Source organism: Dendropsophus ebraccatus, chromosome 9 (assembly GCF_027789765.1).
Source record: "Dendropsophus ebraccatus isolate aDenEbr1 chromosome 9, aDenEbr1.pat, whole genome shotgun sequence".
Lineage (NCBI taxonomy): Eukaryota > Metazoa > Chordata > Amphibia > Anura > Hylidae > Dendropsophus > Dendropsophus ebraccatus.
In genome coordinates, this window is record NC_091462.1 from 68,853,878 (window position 1) to 68,874,077 (window position 20,200).

The 20,200-nt window shown below is 45.5% G+C and overlaps 1 protein-coding gene across 3 annotated transcripts in view; it reads right to left on the reverse strand.

Annotated features, from left to right (window-relative positions):
• WIPI2 (WD repeat domain, phosphoinositide interacting 2) overlaps positions 1 to 20,200 on the reverse strand; it is a 150,675-nt gene that overhangs the window by 17,213 nt on the left and 113,262 nt on the right. For all 3 annotated transcript variants that reach the window (XM_069983577.1, XM_069983574.1, XM_069983575.1), the window contains 2 exons: positions 16,076 to 16,240; positions 8,551 to 8,658 (listed from right to left, as the gene is read on the reverse strand). In XM_069983577.1, the coding sequence (XP_069839678.1) occupies positions 8,551 to 8,658; positions 16,076 to 16,240 (273 nt within the window). The remainder of the gene's footprint in view (positions 1 to 8,550; positions 8,659 to 16,075; positions 16,241 to 20,200) is intronic.

Below are 20,200 nucleotides of genomic sequence, written 5' to 3' on the forward strand. Positions count from 1 at the left end.
ACAAGGTACAGTTTTTGAAACTTGATAACATACCACACTTCCACAGCATGGTAATGTTTTATTTTTATTTCTGTATTATAGAAGTAGATCTATTTTGGACTATTTCCCTCTTGCTTCCACAGCCACTTCCTATGGTGCAATGGTAAGTGTCAGGTTTACCATTCTTAATGACTAGGGTTCACATCCCATTAGGGAACAATTTTTTTTTTTTTTCCAATGATGACTTTTGCTAGATATGATGGTCATTCTAGTTCCTCTGCAAACAAGAAACACTGAGGGTATTATACAAACAAGATGAATTTTCTAAGAAAATAATGCTCTATTGACGCTACGCCATCTAAAACTGCCATGTATAATTGTATACATTTATTACCTAACCAAAATAAAATCATATCATATCTATTGTCCACAATATAATAAATTATATTTTATTAAATTGTGGCAAATAGATATGATTTTATTTTGGTGTTTCTTGTTTGCAGAGGAATTAGAATGACCATCATATCTAGCAAAAGTCATCATTTGAAAAAAAAAATTAAAATTCATTCCCTGATGGGATGGGAACCCTGGCCAGTAAGCATGGTAAACCTGACACTTACCATTGCACCATAGGAAGTGGGTGAGGAAGCAAGAGGGAAATAGTCCAAAAAAATATCTACTTCTATAATACATAAACAAAAAAGAAAAAGGGAGGGGGGGAACCCGGGTGGTGATGTTTTCTATTTGAAAAAAAATAACAGTTTTGACAGAAATAGAGGTGCAGAATAGAGATGAGCGAACCTTGAGCATTCTCGAGTCCATCCGAACCCGAACTTTCAGCATTTGATTAGCAGTGGCTGCTGAAGTTGGATAAAGCCCTAAGGCTACATGGAAAACATGGATATAGTCATTGGCTGTATCCATTTTTTCCCAGAAAACCTTAGAGCTTTATCCAAGTTCAGCAGCCACCACAAATCAAATGCCGATCGTTCGGGTTCGGATGGACTCGAACCAGAACCCGGTTGGCTCATCTCTAGTGCAGAAGCAATCTGTGGCTGTTTGTGCTAGTGCCAAGAGTGCTCCCATTCTTATAGCTTGTGGAACTCTTCTGTCTAATTGCATAGTGTTTTGCCTCTCAGAAATCATCACCACCCGAGTCCTGTGCCCCCCTCCCCACATACAGCCACAGTGTCCCTCCCTCTCCATAATGAGTATCAATGCTGATTGGCTGCCTTGCACCTGTCAGCATTGATATTCATTAGTGGAGGGGAAACGCTGTATGCATCTGTGGTGTTGCTGAGAGTGTTCCTGTTGATATAGCTGGTGCCCCTCACCTGTTCTTTCAGACTGAACAGTGTTATGTCACACAGAAATCATCTCCTGCATCCTAACCAGACGCCCCCCTCACACAAACAAAGGACTCATGACAGCTGCTTCAGCTCTATCTAAAAGAAGGTTCACACTGACTGCTTCTGTGTGTGTGTGTGGGGGGGGGGGGGGGGGGGAGGGGTGGATTAGGACGGGGGAGGAGATGATTTATGTGTCAGGGAACAGTGTTGTGACAGAATGAAGTGGTGAACGAGCTATCAGAACGGCAGCAGCACAGACACAGACAGCATTCCCCCCTCTCAGAATGAATCAGAGACGCTGTGTCTGTGCTGTTGCCGAGAGTGTGACACTGCTGTGACCTGCCTGACAGAAATCGAGCCCCTCCGTCTTCACAAGCCCCCTTCACGCTTGATCTGCACAGCCTAGTGTGTAGCCAATCAGGCTCAAGTACTCTGCAGCCAACAAGAGGAGGGAGAGCCTGGCACAGGCTCAGAAGAACTCAGTGCAGCTGACGTCACCGAACTGGAAGCAGAGACAGGAGAAGCTTCCGGTCCGGAAAATGACAGGAAGACAGAAGATCAGAAGCAGGCAAATCATGTGACCGGCCCAGGATCTCCCAAAGCTGACATCTACTGACAGGTAAGTATAGAAGGGTTAACCTTGGTCAACCCTTTCCTAATACAAAAAATCATTTTTCCCCGGAAAACCCCTTTAATATTAGAATAAATGGTCACTGGTTGAATTTAATTCCTAATATAGAAGATTTGGGAAAGGAATTTGAAGAGATATAGAAAATAAATGTTAATTCGGCTTCACTACAGGTGGTGTGGGATACACTAAAAGCGGTGGTTAGAGGATAATATTTTGGAGTGATCAGTAGTGTTAAGAAGGGGTATAGGATTAAGGAAAGAGGTTTAGAGGAGACCCTATGAGTCAGGGAGGAGGAATATGAGAGAAATGGGCCAGAAGATGCATTATCACAGTTTGTCATAGCTAAGCAGAATTTGGATAACTACCTGTTAGAAAAAGCTAGAAACCAGTTGGCCTTGTGGGGAAAAAAAATTACTTGGGGTCAGGTGCACCAAATAAATAAAAATCAGTTAGCTAATACGGATATTCAGGCGATAAAAATAGCCAAAGGTGTTCTAGTTAATGGAACCCAGGAAATATTAGAGCAGTTTAGGAAATATTTTTCTAAGGTTTATGCATCAGAACATGAGACTTCCAGTGATGATATTAACAGGGTGTTAGACAGATGTTGCTTTCCCATGTTAGACTTAGAACAATAGGTAGAATTGGAAGCCCAGATAACCCTAGAAGAGTTAAATAACGCACTGGATCACTCCCCAGGGGATTCAGCTCCAGGAATAGATGGTCTGCCCTACGAACTATATAAAAAGCATTGTGATATTCTATTGCCAAAATTGTTGGAGGTGATTAAGTCTTCGGTTGAAATTCGGTAAGGAAGAGGCAGTAATATCTCTTATTTTAAAAATAAGTTGGAGATGGAGGCATAGCGTCCAATTTCACTGATGAATGTGGATGCGAAGATCCTTGCTAAATTGTTGGCGAATAGATTACAAAAAGTGATCCCTGAGTTGGTCCGATGAGGACCAATGTGGTTTTATACCAGGCAGAATGGCCAAATATAATAATAGGAGAGTGTTGGAGAATTTGCAAATGGTGGACGTTCCATGCTCCCACTCCATCCTGTCATTAGATGCCACTTAGGCATTTGACAGGGTGGAGTGGGAGTACTTGCAGAAGGCAATGAAACGTTTTAATATTGGTCCTGGATATATTAGGTTAGTCCAATTGTTGTATAAGAACCCAAGAGCAGCTGTATTGGTTAATGGGGAGAGGTCAGAGTTTTTTTCACTGTGTCGGGGTACTAGCCAGGGGTGTTGCCTCTCCCCTCAGTATTGAGCCTTTGGCCCAGTTGATAAGATCGGATCCTGATATAGTAGGCTTTGGGGCGAGGGGTGGAGGGGACAGGGTGTCACTCTACGTCGATGACGTGTTGTTGTTTCTCGAGGATCCCCGGCGGAGTGTGCCAAAAGTAATGGATTTGATTGGAGAGATTGGTTATATATCAGGTTTAAGTATTAAAGTAAATCAATCCTAATTCCCTTGGGTAGGGGGTTGGATTTCTCCTTGCCACAGTTAAAGGTGTTTGAAGAGAATAGTAGCTTTAGATATCTGGGTATTAAAGTATCTAGGGATCTAGAGCAGTTTAACGAACTTAATTTGAGAGATATAATAAAGGAGGTGGAGAGGAAATGTATGGTATGGTAAAAACTTTCCATCTCTAAGATAGATAGAATGGTCTTGTTTAAAACTATCTGTCTCCCTAAATTCCTATATGTTTTTGGAATAGCTCCGATTTGGATATCAGATAGATATCTAAAAAAGATAAGGGTGTTGACCAATTCTCTAATCTGGGGTAGGAAAAGGGCCCGAATAAATGTGGAGCTGTTTACTCTTCCATAGCCACATAATGGACACAGAAATCCTGCTTCATCTGATGTGAGGGGGGAGGCTGGGAGATTGCTTTTTTAGTACAGAAAGAAACCCTTTTAGTACATAAAACCCATTACAGAGTTTCTTTAAATCGCTTGTACTGTTGATATTTAAGTTTTTAGAAAAATGACCCTGAAATGACAGTTACGCTTTAAATTTAAAATCGGTATTTGAGTTTACCACTATATGGTGGAATGAGAGTATTCAAGAGGTACGAAGAATTTGTGTCTTGGATAGTCTGGTGAGAAAGGGAATTCTAAAATTAGTTGATATATATGCCAAAGGTCAAATTAAAGACTGGAATAGGATTAGAGGAGAATATGAGCTATCGGCAGGGGAGTAGCTAAAGGTTGATGGGCCCTGGTGCAAAATGTTAGCTTGGGGCCCCCCATCTCACCCGATCAGGCAAAGTCATATCTAACGTTATATCCAATTACTCTAATGTGCCACCATGTTCTAATGCACTGTCACTGCCTCCACCTCATGTACTGCACTACTGCCCCCTATAATTAATGGACTGTACTGTGTCATTGTCTAATCATTGTATTCCAATCTTTGACTCTCCAGCTGAAAAACTACAACTCTCATCATGAACTGCCAGTTGGATATGATGGGGGTTGTAGTGCTGCAACCTGAAGAGCCAAATGCTGCAAAACTCCCATAATAAACTATCAGCAGGGCACAATGAAGTTTGAACTTCTGCAACCTGGAGAAGTCACCTGATATCACCTGCAGTCCTATGTAACACCACAGATAACAGTGATATCCCTCTGAGTACAGATAATGTAGTAGTCACCTGCAGTCCTATGTAACACCACAGATAACACAGTAATATCTGAGTACAGATAAAGTAGTAGTCACCTGTAGTCCTATGTAACACCACAGATAACACAGTGATATTTCTGAGTACAAATAATGCAGTAGATGTCACCTGCAGTCCTATGTAACACCACAGATAACACAGTGATATCCCTCTGAGTACAGATAATGTAGTAGTCACCTGCAGTCCTATGTAACGCCACAGACAACACAGTGATATCTGAGTACAGATAATGTAGATATAGACCCCCTGTGTAGCCCCCCCACAGTATAGACCCCCTGTGTAGCCCCCCCACAGTATAGACCCCCTGTGTAGATCCCCCACAGTACAGACCCCCTGTGTAACCCTCTCGTAGTATAGACCCCTTGTGCAGCCCCGCCCCTCATAGTATAGACCCCTTGTGCAGCCCCCCAGTATAGACCCCTTGTGCAGCCCCCCCCAGTATAGACCCCTTGTGCAGCCCCCCCCCAGTATAGACCCCTTGTGCAGCCCCCCCCAGTATAGACCCCTTGTGCAGCCCCCCCAGTATAGACCCCCTGTGCAGCCCCCCAGTATAGACCCCCTGTGTAGCCCCCCCAGTATAGACCCCCTGTGTAGACCCCCCACAGTACAGACCCCCTGTGTAACCCTCTCATAGTATAGACCCCTTGTGTACTCCCCCTACCATAGTATAGACCCCTTGTGCAGCCCCCCCTCATAGTATAGACCCCTTGTGCAGCCCCCCCCAGTATAGACCCCTTGTGCAGCCCCCCCCAGTATAGACCCCTTGAGCAGCCCCCCCAGTATAGACCCCTTGTGCAGCCCCCCCAGTATAGACCCCTTGTGCAGCCCCCCCAGTATAGACCCCCTTGTGCAGCCCCCCAGTATAGACCCCTTGTGCAGCCCGCCCCCCAGTATAGACCCCTTGTGCAGCCAAGCCCCCGCCCCCAGTATAGACCCCTTGTGCAGCCCCCCCAGTATAGACCCCTTGTGCAGCCCCCCCAGTATAGACCCCTTGTGCAGCCCCCCAGTATAGACCCCTTGTGCAGCCCCCCCAGTATAGACCCCTTGTGCAGCCCGCCCCCAAGTATAGACCCCTTGTGCAGCCAAGCCCCCGCCCCCAGTATAAACCCCTTGTGCAGCCCCCCCCAGTATAGACCCCTTGTGCAGCCCCCCAGTATAGACCCCTTGTGCAGCCCCCCCCAGTATAGACCCCTTGTGCAGCCCCCCCCAGTACAGACCCCTTGTGCAGCCCCCCCAGTATAGACCCCTTGTGCAGCCCCCCCAGTATAGACCCCTTGTGCAGCCCCCCACATCGCAACATTTATGTAAAAAATGAAAAAAAACAAAACAAAATAAACTCACCTCACCTGGATCCTTGATCTCCCTCAGGCCTGGCAGCTTCTCTTCAGTTCAGTGAGCTTCCGGGATGCCGGCCCTGGCCGGAAGCTCACTGATGCAGGACCGCGGCGCCCGGATTTCTCCTCTCTACTGCCCGGCGGCTGACATGTGACATGATGACGTCACATGTCAGCTGCCGAGGAGGAGGAGAAGTCCCAACGCCGCGGTCCTGCATCAGTGAGCTTCCGGCCAGGGCCGGCATCCCGGAAGCTCACTGAACTGAAAGAGGTCCGGGGGCATATCCCCTGCCGCGGCCCCCCCGGATTGGGGGAGCACAGGAGGAAGTGGCAAGGGGGGCCGTGCGGGCCCCCCTAGCGTAGGGGCCGGGTCGCCATGGCGACCCCTGCGACCCCTATAGCTACGCCACTGGCTATCGGATAATGTATGGTACGACTATGCTAAGTTGTGTCATGCCCTAAAAAACACAGTATGGTTAAAGATGGTGAGGTTTGACCTGGACACCCTGATTAAACAAATGATTAAGGCTGCATTCCCACGTTCCGTGATCAGACGTGAATTGCATGTACCGGAGTCCCCCCGCGCCCGGACAGCATCTGTAATTAGATGCTGGGAGCGGGGGAGACTGTAGTAACAGTAGGGAGTAATAGCACCGCGCGGCGCTTATGAATACAGTCTCCCCCGCTCCCAGCATCTAATTACAGAGGCTGTCCGGGCGCGGGGGGACTCCGGTACATGCATTCCACGTCCGTGATCCGTCAGGATCACGGAACGTGGGAATGCAGCCTCAGGGTACAATAAAACGAAAATTGTCTCTTATATTTATTCCTATATAAAGAGAACAGTAGAAGTAAGTAGTAAAAGTAAGAAGAGGTGGGAGAAAGATTTTGGGCATATTAGTGAAAAAACAATGGAATAAGATCTACCAAAATGTTGCACTGGTGTCCAGGTCGGGCAATCATGGGTTAATACAATTTAATATAAACCATAGGCAGTATTACACCCCTACTTTCTTATACAAGATCAAGAGAAGAAGAGATGGGGAGTGTCCTAGGTGCGGCTCTGCGGAGTCTGATTTTTTGCATATGTTATGGGTCTGCCCACAGATCCAGAATTATTGGTTAGAGGTATATAAAAGGATAAATCAAGCATTTGGTATTAAATTTTCCCACTCTCCGCTTCTTGCTGTATTGGGGGATTCTGGAGCGATTAAAACAGGGAAAAAAACATTGAAGAAAGTATTTAAGTGGTTTTTCTATGCTAGACTATTGTGGATACGAAACTGGATCGGATCGGAAGGCCAAAGTATAGTGCATTGGGAGAAATATAAAACCAGATATGAAGAATAATACAATTAGGCCAGAAATGTTAACATTTATGACATCTGTGGTATGTGAAATATGAAATACTACTTTGAACAAAGTTGTGTTGTTTTTTTTGGTCTCCCCCTTCGGCAGGGAGGGTGGTGGGGGGATTGGTTGGTGAAAATTGGGATGGGTCGGTGGATTTTTATGCTGTATATATTATTAATGTGTTCTTTTATGTAATATGTATTTTGTAGAAAAAAAAACAACGAAAAACACTATCTACAAAGGCTACACCAGCAGAGAAACAGAAATGGACTGAGATGGGAGCCAGAGAGAAAGAAGGCCTATGGGGGAACTCTACCAGAACCCCTGCCACAAGATTTTTTCCTGATAATGGCACAAGCAGTCCATGGAGATACACATTTGTCAAATGGAGCCATGATAGTCCCCGTGGAAAAATTATGGGAAGGTCAAGGATTCAGCACCGCAATTTCGAGACTTATACAAGGTTGCATGATTTGTGCATTAAACAATCCAGGACAAGCTGCGAAGATGCCGCGGAAACAAATGCCTAAGCCACTCTGCTAGTTTCAAATTGATAAGATCAACATTAATCATAAATATGATTTTTAGAAAAAATCCTTCTAAAACGGGCAGGTGGTGCGGTACCAATGGTGAGGTGTGGGGCTGGCGGTGGCGACGGTAAGGTGTGGGCAGTGCAAGTGGGCGTCAGCTGCTTAACCTAGCAGGGCCACTGCTGACCTGCCCCCGCCCCTTTCATATAGCGGGACAAGTTCCCCGATCCCTGGAGGCCGCCACAGTGGCTGCAAGATAAGGTAATAGCGCTGCTGCGATTACTGGAGCTGTACATCGGGATGGAGTGGGATATGCAGTGTAGACCCCCGATCCCGCTGTACAGCTCTGGTATCGCCGCAGGCGTAATAACCCAATCTAATAAATGATTTTATGGTTTATGAGGCCATCAAATTCACATAGGAACAAAGCGGGGAAGGCTCGCAGTCGTCTCCGCGATCGTTCTCCTGACAGGTATACTTTTATTTTAAACGACAAAAGCAAAACAAACAAACACTAAAATCTCCCACAGCAACCAATCACAGCTATGGTTTCATTGCACCAGGGCTCATTATGATATGAAAGTTAAGCTGTGATTGGTTGCTGTGAGTAAATTACACCAGTTTTTGTTTAAAACTGACTCTAATGCTATTTTTATGTACAAAGAACTGCTCTTTTTCTTACTTATGTTGTTTCATTAATGTGCATTCTCCACCCTCTTGTGGGTCAAGGTTGTAGATGTACAGGTAACCATCTGCTGCAGCAACCAGAAGTCGTGGGATCTTTTGAATCCTACATGTAAATGTTTTTGGATGAGAAAAAAAAAAGGAGTATAGTACTTATTATTGTCTGTTTAACTTTATATATCTTCAAAAGAAAAAGCTTATTAAACAGATATTGGTGCAGGTTTAATGCGGATTTCTCTTTGCCCACTAGAATAAAGGGGCAGAAGCGGTGAGCAATGGGCCCCCTTAGTATCTATCAGCACATTCAGAAAATCTCAGAGCCACAGACAACTGTAGAAACTGATTATCTGAAATGCTAAACCCACCGCAAAATGCACTCGACCGCACAGGTACGGTACCAATTTTTCCATGATATATCAAAAGTTTAGTTAAAGAGAAATAAGTGCAGGTTCGAAGAAGCTAACCTGCTTTTAGGGTCTTATAGGGCAGAGGGACTACCTTTCTTAATACAGTAGGCAGTTTTAGTGAAAAACGTACTTATATTTATATACTAAAGAGGATGTTTGTTGCATTGGGGGAGATACTTAAAGGGGTAGTGTGGCGTTAAACATAGCATTACTATGCTCAGCTAATCGCGGCTAAGCAGCTGATGACGCGGCAGAGGGGGACCGGCATGAGGGACGGCTGCAGCGGTCTGGCCGGCCTCCCGAAGAGGACGTGTTCGACCCAAGATGGCGGCCAGGGTCGACAGCGATTCAGTAAGTATACTGCACCACAGTTCCGGGGTGGGGGGAGCACGGGGAAGGAAGCCATTCACTTAAATAACACACATTACAAAGTTGTATTTAGTGAACAAATGTTAAATGCCGCATTACCCCTTTAAGCCCCCTGTGCGCTAATCCACCTGCCCACTCCTCATGAACATGCATTGGTACTCTGCAGGGATAAGGAGCTTGAGTTACACCATTGTAGAGCACTGGACTAATATTGACGAAGAGACAGCAGGTGGGTGAATAGATTGGTGCACCAAGGGTACCGGACACAATCATTAGCATATCAATAAAAAGTAAGATTTAGGGCAGCTTCACACAAAACGGATCACGGCGAAAATCTTGCTGCGAGTTTTCCATCGAGATGCATTACAATTGAAGGTCCTGTCAGTTCCTATGTCAATACATACTTGCAGTGAATCTTTCAGAACGCTGCAAGTAGTAAATCAACCGACTCCTTAACTCACATGCTGCCAGCGCATACATTACCCCATCCTTGCTCGCTGCACGGGCTCCTGGCTTCCTGCTCTCCCACTCAGCAAATCAGTGGATGCGGCTGAGCAACACACCGATTGGCTAAGCGGGAGAGCAGTAAGCTGGGAGCACGTGCAGCAAGCAAGGACGGGTAATGTACACGCTGCAAGTATGTATTCACATAGGAACTGACAGTACCTTGGATCGTAACGGATCTCTAAACTGTGCTCAGCCAATCGCAGCTGAGCAGCTAATGGCAGGGGGCGGCCGGCACGAGGGATGGTTGGAGAGGTTCGGCCGGCTGCCCGAAGATTACATCATTGTCGCAAGATGGCGGACGGGGGTCGACACGGATCAGGTGAGTATAGAGCACTACACTTCCGGGTCTAGCGTGGGTGGGGGGAAACACAGGGAAGGGGGCCATTCACTAACATAACATACATTACAAAGTTATATAACTTTGTAATGTGTGTTATTTAGTGAATAATTGTTTAGCGCCACACTACCCCTTTAAGTGTGAAGGCAGCCTTAAAAAAGTAAAAAAACTGTCCAGCAGATGAAGATAATAAAGGTACATTAGTAATCAGCATCTCCTGCCACACAGGAGCATAACAGAACCTGCTGTTTGTTTAACTTTAAATGCTAGGTATCTATGCACCAGGGAATCATTACAATTAGGGATAAGCGAACCGAACCATAACGAACCAGATTCGTTACGAACTTTGCAAAAAGTTCGGTTCGTCACCGAACCGAACTTAAAGAAAGTTCGTAACGAATTTGGTTAAAATAACAATAACAAATAAAATCAAAGACATCTTTAACCCCTTAAGGTCCAAGCCAATTTTCGTTTTTGCTTTTTCCATTTTATGTTTAAAAGTCCATAGCGCTTGCATTTTTTCACCTAGAGACTTATATGAGTGCTTATTTTTTGCGAAACCAATTGTACTTTGCAATTACAGGCATAATTTTTCCATAAAATATGTTGTGAAACCGGAAAAAAATCATTTGCGCTGTCAAATTGAAAAAAAAAACGAATTTGTTTTGATTTCGGGGAGATTTGCATTTACGCCGTTCGCCCTATGGTAAAACTGACTTGTTATGCATGTTCCTCAAGTCGTTACGATTACTATGATATATAACATGTATAACTTATATTGTATCGGATGGCCTGTAAAAAATTCAAACCATTGTTAACAAATATATGTCACTTAAAATCGCTCCATTCCCAGGCTTATAGCGCTTTTATCCTTTGGTCTATGGGGCTGTGTGAGGTGTCAGTTTTTGCGCCATGATGCGTTCTTTCTACCGGTACCTTGATTGCGCATATACGACTTTTTGATCGCTTTTTATTACATTTTTTCTGGATTTGATGCGACCAAAAATGCGCAATTTTGCACTTTGGAATTTTTTGGCGCTTACGCCGTTTACCGTGCGAGATCAGGAATGTGATTAATTAATAGTTCGGGCGATTACGCCCGCGGCGATACTAAATATGTTTATTTATTTATTTATTAATTTATATTTATAAAATGGGAAAAGGGGGGTGATTTGGACTTTTATTAGGGGAGGGGATTTTTTATTAATAAAAACACTTTTTTTTTTACATGGACTAGAAGCCCCCCTGGGGGGCTTGTATATACATAGCACTGATCTCTCATAGAGATCAATGCTGTGTATATACACAGCAAAGATCCATGAGATCGGTCATAGATTGCTATGGCCTGCTGCAGGCCATAGCAATCTATTGCCGAGCCGGGATCAGCGTCATTCCGACGCTGAGGCCCGGCACGGCCAGAAGAACGGATCTCCCCCCCGCGATCGCATCGTGGGGGGGAGATCCGACCCACTAGACACCAGGGATGTGATGTCTGAAGCCCTTCAATGCAGCTGTCAGGTTTGACAGCTGCATTGAAGTGCTTAATTAGCCGGCGCGGCAACGGGACCCGCGCCGGCTAACAGAGGCACTGCCCGGCTGCACGTGTCAGCCGGGATCAGCGCCGTTCAGAGCGGGGTCCCGGCGGGACCCCGCTCTGAACTCCCCCCGCGGCGCCATGACGTATTAGATACGTCATGGGTCGCTAAGGGGTTAAAAAGTGATGCAAACACCTCTGGAATGCATCTGGGAAAGCAGGGAAACAGTATAAGAGGAATCGGCATTACGGGGTTAGCTATCCTATGCAGTAATGCCAATGCCTCTAATGGTTAATATATTTAATTAATAGAACACATTTTCGTTGTTCAATAATTTAATTAAAATGATTCCATCATTGTGCAATTAAATATACTGTTAAATGTATATTTATATATATTTATTTTTTTATAGTATATTTAATTGCACAAGTATGGATTCGTTAAAATTAAATTATTGAACAACTAAATTAATTTTATTACAACGAAAATGTGTTTTATTAATTAAATATTAATTTATTACAGGAAGCTCTATTAAGCCGTTAATTCATATACCCAGTAATAGAGCAAACTGTAATAATCAATACTTTACTTTAATTAAAACATCAAATGTTTCTTCTAATTATGTTATCACAATAGCATTATTAGAAGAAACATTTTGAATCATATGTGCGCTCAGCTGATCGGCTCAGCGCACATATAATTAGCGGGTCCGCAGCACAGTGACTTCATTGTGCTGCGGACCAGCGAAGACACATGGGGACATCGGATGGTGAGTATAAAGCTCTCCCCACCCCCTCCCCAGCACTGCACCCATCCCAGTAAGGAAGGGGGGTCACTTAACCCCTTCCTTGCTGGTATGGGTGTAGTCTGACATCGGTCTGGCCCCCAAGGTGTTAAGGGGGATGCAATGCATCCTCCCTTAACCCCTTGGGAGCCAGACTGTAAGCAGCGATCTGTAAAGATGCTGCATACTGTAAGGTGAACAACACCGCTCACAATGATGGGTGTTGTGCTCCTGTTTGTGTGTTGTGTGTTTCTCCCTTTTTGTTTTACAGATATCGGTATCCTGTGAATTACGTCGGATTCGGTGGACTACGTCGATGACCAGCGGTTGTTTGGATATTTTGTTTTTAAATAAAATGGTCAATGAGGGATGTGGGGGTGTTTTTATTTGAATAAAAAATGTTTTTCACTTGTGTCTTGTCTTTATTTCTTTACTTTATAGACTTAGTAGTGGAAGCCGTCTAATAGACAGAATCCATTACTAAGTCAGGGGGCCTAGTGTTAGCCGGTATAAAATGGCTAACACTTACCCCCCCAATATTACCCCAGTACCCAATGCCACCAGGGGTACTGGGAAGAGCCGGGTGCCAGTGGTCCCGGAGCGTCAAAATTGGCGCTCCTGGACTGGGGCGGCAGCAGGCTGGTAATATTTAGGCTGGGGAGGGCCTAAACCAATGGCTCTTCCCACCCTGGTGTTACCAGGCTGCTGTCGCTTGGTTTTTAACCCGGCTGGTTATGAAAATAGGGGGGACCCTATGCGTTTTTTTTTATTAATAAATTATTTAAAAAAAAAATACGTAGGGTTCCCCCTATTTTCATAACCAGCCGGGTTAAAAACCAAGCAACAGCAGCCTGGTAACATCAGGGTGGGATGAGCCATTGGTTTAGGCCCTCCCCAGCCTAAATCTTACCAGTCTGCTGCTGCCCCAGTCCAGGAGCGCCAATTTTGACGCTCCGGGACCACTGGCACCCGGCTCTTCCCAGTACCCCTGGTGGCATTGGGTACTGGGGTAGTAATGGGGGGGGTTAGTGTTAGCCATTTTATACCTGCTAACACTAGGCCCCGACTTAGTAATGGATTCCGTCTATTAGACGGCTTCCACTACTAAGTCTATAAAGTAAAGAAATAAAGACACAACTGAAAATTGTTTTTTATTCAAATAAAAAACACCCCACACCCCTCATTGACCATTTTATTTTAAAAAAAAAATCCAAACAACCGCTGGTCATCGACGTAGTTAATCGAATCCAACGTAATCCACAGGATACCGATATCTGACAAACAAAAAGGGAGAAACACACAAAAAACACAAACAGAAGCACAACACCCATCATTGTGAGCAGTGTTGTGCACCTTACAGTATGCAGCATCTTTACAGATCGCTGCTTACAGTCTGGCCCCCAAGGGGTTAAGGGAAGATGCATTGCATCCCCCTTAACCCCTTGGGGGACAGACTGATATCAGACTGCACCCATACCAGCAAGGAAGGGTGCAGTCTGCTGGACACTCCATTGGAATTACAATGGATGTGTGTATGTAATGTAATGTACTGTACTTTGCGATTGAATACATTTATGGAATGTTTTGGGGAGCAAGTGTCCTTTCTCCCCAAAGTATCCCATAAATGTAATCAATAAATACATTTGCTGGGCACCGAGCAGTGAGGGAGAGAGGTGCCATCTACCTCCCCCCTCCTTGCTCGGTGCTGGAAACATATACAAAGTACTACTCCCCCATTATCTGCAGATAATAGGGGAGTAGTACCTGTGCTATCTTATCGCCGCCCACTCCGCCGCCACTCACATAAGTGCCGCCTGCTCCGCCGCCGCTCACAGAAGTGCCCCCTCCTCCTCAGCTCCCCCCCTCCACCTCGAAACAATATGGCCCCGCTGACTCCCCGCCGCCTGCCCGTGCCGCTCCTCACACTATCCAGCTGGCCACCGCTCTCTGCTCCTGCAGGCCAGCCGCGTCAGCCCTCACCCACCCGGCCGGCCTGCAGGAGCAGAGAGTGATGGCCGGCCGGATAGTGTGAGGAGCGGTACGGGCAGGCGGCGGGGAGTCAGCGGGGCCATAGTGTTTCGAGGAGGAGGGGGGGAGCGGAGGAGGAGAGGGCACTTCTGTGAGCGGCGGAGCGGGCGGCGATAAGATAGCACAGGTACTACTCCCCCATTATCTGCAGATAATGGGGGAATAGTACATTGTATGTGTTCCCAGCACCGAGCAGGGAGGGGGGAGGTAGATGGCACCTCTCTCCCTCCCTGCTCGGTGCCCAGCAAATTGATTACATTTATGGGATACTTTGGGGAGAAAGGACACTTGCTCCCCAAAGTATTCCATAAATGTATTCAATCGCAAAGTACAGTGCATTACATTACATTACATACACACATCCATTGTAATTCCAATGGAGTGTCCAGCAGGGGCGCACTATATATAGAAGTCAATGGTACTCATTGACTTCTATATATAGAGCGCCCCCTGCTGGACACTCCATAGGAATTACACCCTTCGTCGTGACGTCACTGGTTCTGAGAGAATTCTAACACTTCCTGATACACGAAATTAAGGGAAATGGCAGTATATGAGCATTTCCCATAATTAATGTACATTAGAAAATTGTATAACTTTCCATAAGTAATAACATATAAAAAATAAATTTTGGCCGGACTTCTCCTTTAAATTATTGAACAACGAAAGTGACTTTATTACAACGAAAATATGTTCTATTAATTAAATATATTAACCTTTAGGGGAGTCTGCTCGGCATTATTGCCGATTTGCCGGCAATTTTTTTTTTTCACTATTTTTGCACTTTGATTTTTTCCACTTTTTTCATTGTAATAGCAACGGCAACTACACGAAACTATATCCTATCACACTCCCACTATTGTAGCTGCAATTATTCAGCCGTTATTGCAAGGTTCGATATCGGTTCGATTCTTCAGAACCCGAACTTCAGGAAAGTTCGGGGGATCGAACAGAACTTTTCAAAAGTTCGCTCATCCCTAATTACAATGTTTAACCGGTATTCCCATCTAAAATTGTAATCCCCTATCCACAGGATATGGAACTAACTAACTGACTGCTGGGGCCTCCAGCAATCCCGAGAACAAAGGACTCAGTGGCTGCACAGGTGCACTGAGAGCACCATCCATTGCAGGGAAATTATCTCTGTTTTTGGTATCAGTTGGGTCCTGGTGAGGTCAGACCCCCAGCAATCAGCTTGGTTTCCGCTATTCTATGGATAGAAAACAAGCTCTGATGGGAATAAAGTGTACATTATTACAGTGTTTAAGGGTCCATTTACACAGAAAGATTATCTGACAGATTATCTGCCAAAGATTTGAAGCCAAAGTTAGGAATGGATTTGAAAAAAGGAAAAATCTCAGGCTGTTTTCTGTTTATCGTCTGTCCCTGGCTTTTGCTTCAAATCTTTGGCAGATAATCTGTCAGATAATCTTTCTGTGTAAATGGACCCTTAAGCTATTTGTTAGTACAATCTGGCATAAAAAAAGAGAATAAAGACAACATTAAGTTCAATTAGTAGTTGAAACACCATATAAAAAAATAAGACTTAAAATTACACTGCCAATGAACAAATGTTCCTGTGACCACAGAAAGGCAAGCGAACAGTCGCAAAAGCTCTGCCCTGGTTGAACATTTCAGTTACTTGAGAAGGCAAATAACTGGTCGAAGCCATAATAACTTTTCCAAAGTAACCCGTCCAGGTGGTTGGTTCTTCCGCAGGCCTATGTAGCAGGAAAAAAAATATGATGTGAGAATATAAAACATTACTCCGGCTTTCTCATCAGTTTTAATGTTTAAATTTGGTATTGCCAATAACCCAGGGAATACATTTATAATCTTATTTGTACCACACAGTGAATAGTGTATATTTAAAACATACGTCGATTAAATGTAACAAGCGTCTAAAAAAATATCTGAACAACTATAATATAGGTAATAGAAAGGTTTTATGCTAGGATGGGATCATAACAGATATTAGGAGACGACAACTGGCTCTATCCAAACTAAATACTGAAGAAAATGGCAACTCCAACAATGTAATCATTTGTAAGCTTGTTTTTTTTTGTTTAATACATTTTATTTATAATTTCACAATAATAATATAAATATACCATATCACATCATCCTAAATATATAGTAACAAAATACAAATACAGAAAATAATTTTCTGGGTGGCACAGATCATGTTTCTCACTCTCGCATAATCGAACCAATCCGTTCTAGCTAAATTTTATTTCTGACATCATCCTGTCCCATTCTTTTAGTTTACCATCTAGCATTATATCCTTAACCCCTTCACGTCAGTAACATGTATATATACATTCCTATTGCACATACCCCATGCAGTAGGAATGTATATATACGTTCCTGTTACTGATGAGAGCGGGATTGCTGCAGAGAAAGCGATCCCGCTCTCATCTGAGTACAGCACCGGAGATAATGAGAATCAGCTGTGATCCCGCAACTGACCCTCATTAACCCCTTAGTGACCGCCGATACGGCGGTCTGTAATGGGCTGATGCAGCCGCTGTATTTCATCTCCCCCCACCGTGAACCCACGGTGGGGGGAGATGAAATAAGTAAAATCAGACCCCAGATCAGCCCCCCTAGTGCCCCAGTCAATAACCCCCTTCCCCGCGGCGGCCATCAGATCCAAGATGGCCGCCGCCATCACTGTGAACAGACTAATGTCTGTTCACAGTGATCTAACAGTAAAATGAATGAAAGCCCCATGCTCTCCGCCACCGGAGGTAGCGGAGAGTAGGGCTGGGCGATATAAACGATATGCCAAAATATCGTCATCAATTCGGTTGACGATATAGATTTTTGTCATATCGTCATATCGCGATATACCACGGAGCGGTAGTGAAGAAGCTTCTCACTTACCGCTCCGTGGTACCGCGCTGCAGGGCCTTCCGTTCACGCATCGTCAGGTGACGTCAGGTCTCCCAGTGCATGCTGGGAAGAAGACGCGGCCCGTCTCGCCTCGCGGACTCCATCAGCCAGCCCTGCAGGAAAGGTAAGTAGCAGAGGGTCGGGGGCGGCAGATGGCTTGGCATGGGGCTGATGATGGCCCTGGCTGGGGGGACATGATGGCGGGCATATGAAATGGCTGGAAAACAGAGGGGAGATGACTGGCACTGGGGGAGGGGGGTGATGACTGGCAACGGGGGGCTGATGACTGGCAAGGCGGGTGATAACTGGCACAAGGGAGGGCTGATGACTGGCACAGGGTGGGCTGATGGCACAGGGGAAGGCTGATGACTGGCAAGGGGGGCTGATGACTGGCAAGGGGGGCTGATGACTGGCAAGGGGGGCTGATGACTGGCGCAAGGGGGGCTGATGGCACAGGGGAGGGCTGATCACTGGCACAGGGTGGGCTGATGGCACAGGGGAAGGCTGATGACTGGCAAGGGGGGTGATAACTGGCACAAAGGGGGCTGAAGGCATAGGGGAGGGCTGATCACTGGCACAGGGGAAGGCTGATGACTGGCAAGGGGGTGGTGAGTATACACACAAAAAAAAATTTATATATCGTGATATATCGTTATATCGTGCATGCATCAAATTATATCGTGATATAAATTTTAGGCCATATCGCCCAGCCCTAGCGGAGAGCATGGGGCAGTGATCGGGGACCCCCCTGTGGGGTCCCAGTACAAGCGATCAGCGGTATATACTATAACGCTTGTGCCATGTGCTCCCCAGCACTTTTTATCCTGTCACCATGAATGATTGGTGACGGGATAAAAAGTGATACTGTGCCCCCCCCAAGTCGCCCCCCATACCCCCAGTCACCCCCCTTCCCCATATACTCACCTGATCCTGGGAGGTCCTTCCTCCTCGACGTCCAGGCTGCTTCTGAAGTGCGCATGCGCTCCAGAACCAGCCAACTCTGAAAATTTTAAGTGACAGAGACCAATTTGGTCTCTGTCTCTGAACTATGATTACTGTGATAGAAAATATGTGAAAATAAATGTGTAAAAGTGCAAAAAGTGAAAAACATACAAAAAAATAAAACAGACTTATTATAGTAATAATTGCAGTCTACTCCTAAATTACCCCTAACCCCCCCAGATTACCCGTAATCACCGCAGGTTGCCCGTAATCACGTCAGATTGCACGTAACCCCCCAGATAACACTTAACCACTGCACGTTGCACGTAACCACCGCACGTTGCCAGTGACCCCTCCAGATTGTCCGTAATCACCCCAGATTGCCTGTAACCACCCCAAATTACATGTACCCACCCCAGATTACCTATAAGCACTTCAGTCTATCCTTAACAATCCTAGATTGTCTGTAACCCCTCCAGGTTGCCCGTAATCATGCCAGATTACATGTAACCCCCCAGATTGCACGCAACCACCGCACGTCGCCTCTGACCACCGCACCTTGCCTCTGACCAGCCCAAATTGCCAATGACCCCCTCCAGATTGCCCGTAACCACGCCAGATTACAGGTACCCACCTCAGATTACCTATAAGCACTTCAGTTTATCCGTAACCACCCCAGATTGTCTGTAACCACCCCAGATTGTTAGTAACCACCCCACGTTGCCCGTAACCACAGCAGGTTGCCTGTAACCACCCTAGGTTGCCCGTATCCACCCCACGTTGCCCGTAACCACCGCAGGTTGACCGTATCCACCCCAGGTTGACCGTATCCACCCCAGGTTGACCGTATCCACCCCAGGTTGACCGTATCCACCCCAGGTTGACCGTATCCACCCCAGATTACCCGTAACCACCTCCAGATTACCTGGAACCCCCCCAGACTGTCCGTAACCACCCCACATTACCTGTAATCTCATTTTTTCTTTTTTTTTTAGTAACTGCGCTATTCTAATACCTATTACTAGCTGCGGTTTTGCTCCAGCAAATTGGCGCTCCTTCCCTTCTGAGCCCTGCTGTGTGCCCATACAGTGGTTTATGCCCAGATATGGGGTACTGTTGTACTCAGGAGAACCTGTGTTACAGATTTTGGGGTACATTTTTACTCCTGTTCTTTGTGAAATTTAGAAATTTCAAACTAAACCAACATATTATTGGAAAAATTCAAGTTTTAAATTTTTACTGGCCAATTTTGAATACTTTTCTCTAATACCTGTGGGGCCAAAATGCTCATCCTACCCCAAGATGAATTCTTTGAGGGGTGTACTTTCCAAAATGGGGTGACTTTTGGGGGGTTCTATTCTGTAGACATTACAGGGGCGCTTCAAACGCACCTGGCGCTCAGAAACTTCTTCAGAAAAATCTGCATGGAAAATGCTAATTGGCGCTCCTTCCCTTCTGAGCCCGGCTGTGTGCCCATACAGGGGTTTATGCCTACATATGGGGTACCTTTCTACTCCAGAGAACCTGTGTTACAGATTTTGGGGTAATTTCCTCTCCTGTTCCTCGTGAAATTGAGAAATTTTAAACTAAAGGAACATATTACTGGATAAATTCGAGTTTTTCATTTTTACTGTCTACTTTTGAATACTTTCCTCTAATACCTGTGGGGTGAAAATGCTCACCACACCCCAAAATGAATTCTTTGAGGGGTGCACTTTCCAAAATGGGGTGACTTATGGCGAGATTTTACTCCGCTGGCACTACAGGGGCGCTGCAAACGCACCTGGCACTCAGAAACTTCTTCAGCAAAATCTGCATTGAAAAAGCTAATTGGCGCTCCTTTC